Below are 8,045 nucleotides of genomic sequence, written 5' to 3'. Positions count from 1 at the left end.
TACTGGACGCCTGTGGCAGATGCTGCAGGCTGGCTGGGAGCTGCTACAGGCTCGAGCGATGTGGTGACAGGTCTCCATGATACAGAAGGAAGTTGCGGTAGCGACGGGACAGAATCATAGAATTCCAGGGACTGAATGCTACACACTGCACTGTGGTAGCTTCGGCCTGGAGAAGATGTAATGATATGAAGTATCCGAACTTGGTTACAGACCCTCGGGTGACGGCGTCACTGGCCTAGGAAATGCCACACGCGCCGATCAACTCTGTGATGCAACCGGAGGATGGAGCCGACTGCCAGGGCGCCCTTGTTTCTGATCATGTTGTTTCCCGTGTCGAGAAACAGACCTACCTCGCCAGGCGAACGGCCGTATCTGGAGACTTGATCGCCTAAGAGGCATCCATTGAATGTGATGGTTAGTATGCTGTTCCCAGGGCTGGGTTGGGAATAATCGGCAGCTCCCCTTGGATGAGAGGCAACCTTCTAGACAACATGCAATCGGGAGCCGGACCCCGACCAGAGCACGTCAAGACGGCAGAGTAGGGAAGATACAGTATATGCATTCCTATCAAGCATTCCCGGGCAATGCTTACACACTCAATCCGCTGACCGACACAGGGTAAACCAAACCAGGAAGCCGACGTTCCGAGTTTGACCAAGAAAGGCAAAAGATCGACGGTTCGGAGGCCACGCTCGTGGCATCAGGGGTGCCATGAGTTTGCCATGCTAGGGAGGGACAAAGGGTGGATGCCATGTGAGGGGCGCGGGCAACGTGCTTTTTAGGCAGGGATGCCATGTCCGGAGGCTGGTGTCAATAAGCCCAATGGAGAGAAGATGGGCATCTTGGGTGAGGCGCAGCACGCCTCGGGGCCCGTCATAGGCATCGCGATCGTCCAGTTCATCCCTCGGACGGGTATGTTGGGCGAGAGAAGGGCCTGGAAGAAGAGCGGCCTGACAAACCAAATCCTCTTGTGCTCTTGTGAGTGTACGGACTTAAAGCTGTGGTGCCAGGCTACTAGGAGGCATTGGGCCCCCGACGCGCGTGAGTCGGGCTGGTCGTGGTCGCTTGCAAGCTGGTTCTATCAGCAAATTCCCCAGTGGGTTAAGGGTGATCCATAACACTATTGTTTCCCAATCGATGAGAGAGAAACGGTGCTGGGAGCCGAGGAACGATTCGATGCCACGAGGCCGGGGCAGCGCCACGAAACAAGCGCAATCGAGAAGGCTGATCTTTGTCCTTTGTGGGCTCGATTGTGCAATAGCTGGCCGTGCACGGAGCACGTTTTGGGACAGGTGGAAGCTCCAACGGACCGCTTTGGACGGCCAACGCCTGCGACGGAAGTAATGAAGTGCATCTTGTAGCCGTAGTCTTCTCTTGTTCCCTCTCTTGATCCTTTTCCTTCTTGGGTACCGCCGAAGGAGGAAAGTGGGTTCGTTGAGTCATTTCTGTTTCGGGATTGCCGTGAACCGAGATGGATCTCGATTGAGAGGCGGGCAGAAGACTTCTCGAAGCAGAACGGGAGCAGAAGCCTGAAGGGGTGAGATGGGGAGGGTGATGATAGGTGGCGCGGTGTCGGGCCTGTCTGGTCCGCCGAGGGTGACACAAAGATGCGAGGACAGAAGCCTGAGCCCCAGCAGGATGGAAAAGCGGCCGCAGTCTGATCCTTGCGACGGCGAGGTGCCTACTGCTGACCGACTTATTGTTGACAGACCGACTAGAGAAGTATCACCATTCATATCAATTAAGTCATTTTTGGTGGCATTGACCATCTCGGTGTCTCTGCAGCTTCGTGGTCCCCTGAACCTTGCAACTGGCTCCATTCTGGCAGTGACTTTGCGACCCTGCGTCCTGCCCAACGCAGTTGACTTTCTGGTCGTTCTCCAAGCCCTTCCGGTGGCAGGACGCGATGACGACGGTCAGGTCCGGCGTGCCAACGGCTCTGTCCAGTTCCAGGTCAGTGTAACCGCGTCAATTACAGTCGATTGCGCCCTCCGCGTCGTAATAGTAATAGTCGTAGTACTCCGTGCTCCGTATAGCATTCCCAACTAGGCCTGGGAGTTTCTGGGCGCATGCTCCTGGGCGCATGCTCTCGGAAAATTACCTAGTACCAACGCACTAGGACAGGTACTAGGTAAGATTGTAACGCAGGCGTACTGGCAGGACAGATACCGTATTTCCTGGTACCTGACCGCGTGCTGGGCTGAGCTGAGCTGAGCGTCAGGTTGGTCCTTCGCACTGCACCGTGCCCTGGGGCCTGCACCCCCCAGCCAAGCCTCAAGCCTCAAGCCTGAAGCGTGTATTTTGTGCCAGATGATCCGCAGGAGGGAACTTGAAATCTATCAACCAGGCGGGTACCGCACCGGCCATTCACTGTGCCTGGAAGTTATAGGCCTGGTTGAAGCACTATGTGCGACTACTCTCTGCCACCATCCACAACGTGGTATTCGTATTCTTCGTTCCGCTCTCGTCTGATCCCAGGTTTGATAGTTAGGTTCCCAGTGACGGCGGCTGTCCCGCTTCGTCTTGCTTGATACGCTCTTGGACCTACCACCGTCACCTCCATCGTGTCCATCCTCTACGCTTCCCAACTACTGCAAGTCTGTCACCACCTCACATACCCTACCCTATCCACCCCCGGTCCTTGCTGCTCTCTTCTGTTGCTCCGGCCCTGTCTCTCTCCGCGCCTCTCGCCGTAAAGCCCGTGCCACCCAGCCCACCCACCGCCGTCATCCGCAGAGGCCGCCTCCACCCTCCCAGCGTGGACATCAACAAATCCAACTTGCCTCATTCCTCCATGAAACGCTCTTAAGGGACCTAGTCGACCCCTACCTGTTCTTGGTTCACGCTTGACCTCTTTCCATCCCCCGATCCACTTGGGTCTATCAGTGACTTCGTCAAAAAAAGGACCCTGCCCTGGGTTGGTGGCTGTGATCCTGGCCATACTTTCGTCCCTGCCTCACATCCACCCAGATCCGGCTCAACATCATCCTAACCTACCCCTCCACACGACCTCGATCCGGCCTACAGGATTGTTCACAGGCTGCTGTCGGGACCCTCGCCTGATCACCTTCTTGTCGACTCGACGGGGTTCATCTCGTTTACTGGAGATCTGGGAAAAAGCCACAGTCCAGACCCCGGCCGTACTAAACGCCCGGTCCTCGCTCCAAATCAGAAACTACCTGGCTCGTTCTCCATCCTGCAACACTCAGACCTTCTTTGGCCTGGAACTGTCAGAGCCTAATCCCATCATAACCTCCGGACGGCACGCCACTGACAGCATCCCTCAATCAACTCTGCCTTTGGACTCTCCCAGGGCTGGCTATATACAACGTCCAACCGGGCCCGAGTCGGTCCTGGACAGAGAAACCGTCAAGCACAGGCACTTGTTCTGCATGTTCTACTACAGCATACCACTCCGTTGCTCCCATCGACCACTCGACAACCGCCTCCATGTTATTAGCTCTAGCTCCTCCTAACCCCATGCAGAACGACATCCAACCGCCTCATGCCTATTCAAACTACAACAAGCCCGCCCCCTCGAGAATCTCTCCTCCCGAGTCTCCTCGCAACCTGTTGTCCTTATTCGAGGACTCGAAGATGAACAACTCCCACCGAGGTTTGCCCCTACCTGCTGGTCTTAGTCTTCCTCCCCCAGATCGTGGTCATTCCTCTGCTCCCCTGCCCCTCGGCCAGTTGCCTGCTCCTCCATCGCAATGGGCCGGTCAGGATGAATCAATGCGGAGTTGGCTTCATGCTAAGGCCGAGGAAGATCGGCGGAAGCAAGAGGAGGAGAGAACTCGCCAGGAGACCTTGCGTCTCGACCAACGGCGCATTGAGCAGAGCATGTTGCGGGAATCTCTCCAGGGCGGCATCCCTCCTCCAATGGTTCCTCTTATCTTTGCCGGCATTGGAGGAGGAACCCTTCCTCCTCATACTGTGGAGTGGGCTCAGCAATATATGGCCAGTCTCACTATCCATAGCCAACAGCAGCAACAGCAGATTCAGGCTCAACAGCAGCAACTACAGCAGCAGCAGCAGCAGCAACTACAGCAACAGCAACAGCAACAGTCACCCAATCTGCATCGGGATAGTCGAATGATTCCTCCCAATCCTTACGGAGGACAACAGCCTCTGCAAGCACCACTCGCCGCACCGCCGGCGCAACCCTCGCGTCAAGATCGCAATTCGATTTCTGGTCCGCAGCCTCCATCGTCTGTACTTCAACGCTTGAACACTACCGAGTTCGTTCCTAGTTCTACGACGAGTCAGGCCAGTCGACAGTCAGTGCCGCAGCCACAGACCGCTTCATCCGAACAATCCTCGGGTCCGGGTCTATTCTTCCACCACTGGACGCCTCCCAACCAGTCTTCAGGAGGAAACCAGCCTCCTACCCCATCGGGCAAAAGCAACCAAGGGTCACCCTTTTCCCAAAATGCCAGCTCACATCTACGGTCAGAATACCAGAGTTCGCCGAAGAAACGCAAGGCAGCCGGGGGTCAAGCAGTACCCGCGCCTCCCACGTCTCAACCGACCGACCCATCACAACCCATGTCTCTCCGCTCGTCGCGCGAGCGAGAAACGTCGCCAGGCCATGCCAGTCGACCTACACGACACTCCCGTCAAAACAGTGATGCCTCATCCCGCGAGCTTGATGCGGGCGGTCGTCACATCGCACGCCCGAGTAGTCGTCAACAACGCAGGGATGAACTCAGTGGCGCGGGGCCCGGCCCAAGAAGGCGGTTAACCGGCTCTTCTCCAAGTGGATCAAGCGAGGACCACCCGTTTCGTTATGAGGCGTTCAAAGCTGAAACGCGGTAAGGCTTACTGGTGCTAGGATCGTTCGGAGATGAATCTCGACCAATTTGGCTACAGGACAAAAGAGCAGAGACAAGTGGGTGGATATTTTTTCAATTCCGTGACATACAGGGTACAGAGTTCTGTGTAGGTGGGCTGACGCTTACCAATATCTTGATTGCAAGATCTCGTGGCATGTCGATGGTGGTTCATTTTCCCGATGCTCGCCGGGCAGAGCTATTATTCACACGGATGCTTGATATTCTCTATGTATCCTAGCTACAATTTCACTTTCGGTTTGGAAGTTCGGACAGGGACTCTTTGGATGCCTACTTTCGATTCAAGGGCGGTTGCTGGCCAACGTAAGACATGTCGTGCCGTGCTCCCGACTGGATTCTGATCTGAAAATGCTCGGTATGTCCTTTGATTGTTCTTACGAGATGGTTCACCATGGGTGATGGTCAAATGTCGCTTACGATATTGCAAGGCCACTGTGCTGGAGAAGAAAGCCAAACCCTGGCGGGGAATGTAAAAGAGATTGCAACAGCGCAAGCTTGCTCATTATGCTTCAGGTCAAGGTGGACAAGTTGTGCAGGGGGTGGAGGCCGCATCGGCAAAGGCGCATTCTGGGCTTCGAGCTCGGCTTTTCTGTCAATCACAGGTCACAGTCCAGTCAGCTGAGATATTATGTTAGACATGTTTGAATGTAACAAGTGGATGGATACGGCCGCCCGTAGCCGAAGCTGGACCCGTGGGATCATTCCCGAGATGATGGCTACATCGACGCGGAAGTTGCGCCGGCGACAGTGAGCACCTGAAACTTGAAGGACTGGGGTCGTGGAGAAGCGGTGGAAATTGGATCGCGAGCCCATGTCGGGCACAAGCCACAGGCAGCCAGCCCCAGCAACCTGAAACATGACAGCCGCACTGGACACGGTCTGTGGCTCCGTTAACATGGTGACAGGATTGCCGCATCTGGAGTCCTGGAACGCATGGTCCAAGTGTTTTGTGATTGCGCATCGGGCCGCTGCAATTTCTCAATGCTCAAGCCCACGCCTGATGGTGGATCCATGGGCGGCGGAATTGCAGGGCGTTCAGTATTGCCTCAACGGTAGAAATTGGTACCGGGCACAATTATGATGCGAAAGCTTTCGGGAGACTGGCAGCTTCCGGCTAGACGCATATCTTCGTTCTGTTTCTGTTTGGCGCTGGATGGAGGAGATATGTGCCACCATCGAATGATGAAACGTGCATTGAGCATGTTGTGCAACATGCGCCTTTTCTCTCTTCATTTCGTGTTTGCTTGGCTGAAACACTGAAACATTCTCCCAAACACGACAGAGACAGCCACAGCCACAGTTTCACGTGACTGCTGTTCCATACACGTACTAGTACAAGCATGTACTTTTGATGCCAAGCCGAAGCTCGGATATCGGGTTAAGGCTGCGGGCTGGACACCAATCAGGTCGTCATGCCCGCACCCCGCCTGCGCCCATCTCTCCCTGCACCTCTGGCTTTGAGCAGTTTGTGTGCCTCCAGAGCTGTGAGAAGCCTTCGCAGTGGTTGTTTGCCTCAGTTGGCTCGGTCCTGGACGGTTCTTCCACACAACATGCGTCAAACAGACGAGATCCCGCCGGTCGGCCGTTCTGACCTGTGAAGCTGAACCGATCGGGTGCTTCGCTCAGCTGAAACCACGAAGTCTCACCTCTCATTTCGCCCATGCCGGTGATTCATGCCTTTCAAATCCACGGCCGGTCTGTCCTCTACACCTGCAAGCCAGGTAACCAGCCCCTTTCCCTTCCTTTGGAGCGCGGTCTTTCTAGAGGATGATTGTGAATCATCTTGGGTGGGACATACCAGGACCAAAAAGAACGACGTCCGCCAGGCTGACTTGGAACAGCGCCTTAATATACAAACTTGTTGGCTGTGTAACACTCCAAGGAGAAAGTACACTGCGTACAGTATTGGAATATCTAGCGATGCCCTTCTCTTCCAGGGATCCAGGGACCCGGGGACCCTGGTACGGCCAGAATTCGCAATCCCCAGTTCTCAGACGACAATGCAACCAAGTCTCTGGCAGTGGTCAGCATGAAGGCCTCTTATCCCCATGCCAAAATCTCTGATCTTTATTACATACACAGTCAAGGATTGATGTTCGGCAAGTTCGAACTTGGGGACTGGATTTTCGCAGAGCCTGTCGGCGTACAAGAACAATTGAGACCTTGGTGTGCCATTTTCAGGTTAAGGATCAGGACGTCCCGCCGTCCACTGTGAACGAAGGAGGCGTGGTAATGGCCCTAACGAATGACATGGTCAAGGATTCCTGCGAATGTCGTCAAGTCTACAATCCGACATATCCACACCCGAACATCCCCACTAGGGGTGAGGGGATCCTTGCAGTGCTCGGGTCGCTTGAGATCTCTTACCAGTTATCCATTCCTCGGAAGATGTGAGATCTCTCGGGAAGAGCCACTCGGAGCAAGCCTCGTCAGAGCGGGGCGGTTCTAGCTGACTGAGGAGACCCCAGGATCAGCAATGCAGGCTCAAGAATCTACAGATTCGCGGCGCACTGGCTTTATGGGTTCGAGGAAGAAATAAGGAGCACGGACCAGAAGCCCTGCTTTCCAGGCGTTGAGATGTACGATTGGCCAGGATTTACGTGATCACTCAGTGACATCGGAATTACCCAGGGTTATTGCTCAATCAGACCCGAAGAGCACTTTCGGCCCCTACCCAATAAGCACACCGAGGAGCACGGCGAATCGTATGCTGTGGGCACAGTTGTTCGCTCCACGACGCTCATTGCAAACTACAGGCCTCTCCCCATAGCAGCCGTGAAGGACCGCTGACCCTAAGGTGGCTTACACCTGGACACGGGGGTAAGAAGATCCGCCACCGAGTTATTCTTCAAGTTGACGACGGAGTGACTCTCTAATGATGTGGACAATCATAAGACACTATCGCCCGCATGCCCCTTTGCAAACCTACCAGACCGCAGACAGTGTCAAATTACCGGCTACGGCTAGACGAAGGACAGGAAGTCCACGTCCACCACGTATTGGGCAGTGAGCCCGGGAGTACCTGTGAGGCTGACAACCCCTGAAACGGGCCAAAGCCAGCTCGAGTCATCGCAGCTGAGTATAGCTGAACATCTACCGACGTGCAGATCCACTTTCTGCGGAGCACCCCAGCCACTCCACCACCACATAATTGGCAACATGGGCAATGTCCCTGGCCAATGAGTCCCTTTA

General features: G+C 55.1%; 1 protein-coding gene across 1 annotated transcript; it reads left to right on the top strand.

The window, feature by feature from the left end:
• Nucleotides 1-3,450: 3,450 nt before the first annotated feature.
• A1O3_06627 (uncharacterized protein) lies at nt 3,451-4,818 on the top strand (the record flags this gene model as incomplete). The annotated part of the gene is made up of 1 exon (XM_007736745.1): nt 3,451-4,818. One exon carries the CDS (start codon nt 3,451-3,453, stop codon nt 4,816-4,818), a length of 1,368 nt encoding a protein of 455 aa, XP_007734935.1.
• Between the last annotated feature and the right edge of the window lie 3,227 nt (nt 4,819-8,045).

Source organism: Capronia epimyces, assembly GCF_000585565.1.
Source record: "Capronia epimyces CBS 606.96 chromosome Unknown aczIQ-supercont1.5, whole genome shotgun sequence".
Classification (NCBI taxonomy): domain Eukaryota; kingdom Fungi; phylum Ascomycota; class Eurotiomycetes; order Chaetothyriales; family Herpotrichiellaceae; genus Capronia; species Capronia epimyces.
Note: the sequence above shows the minus strand (reverse complement) of the source record. Positions and strands in the feature narration are given on the sequence as shown.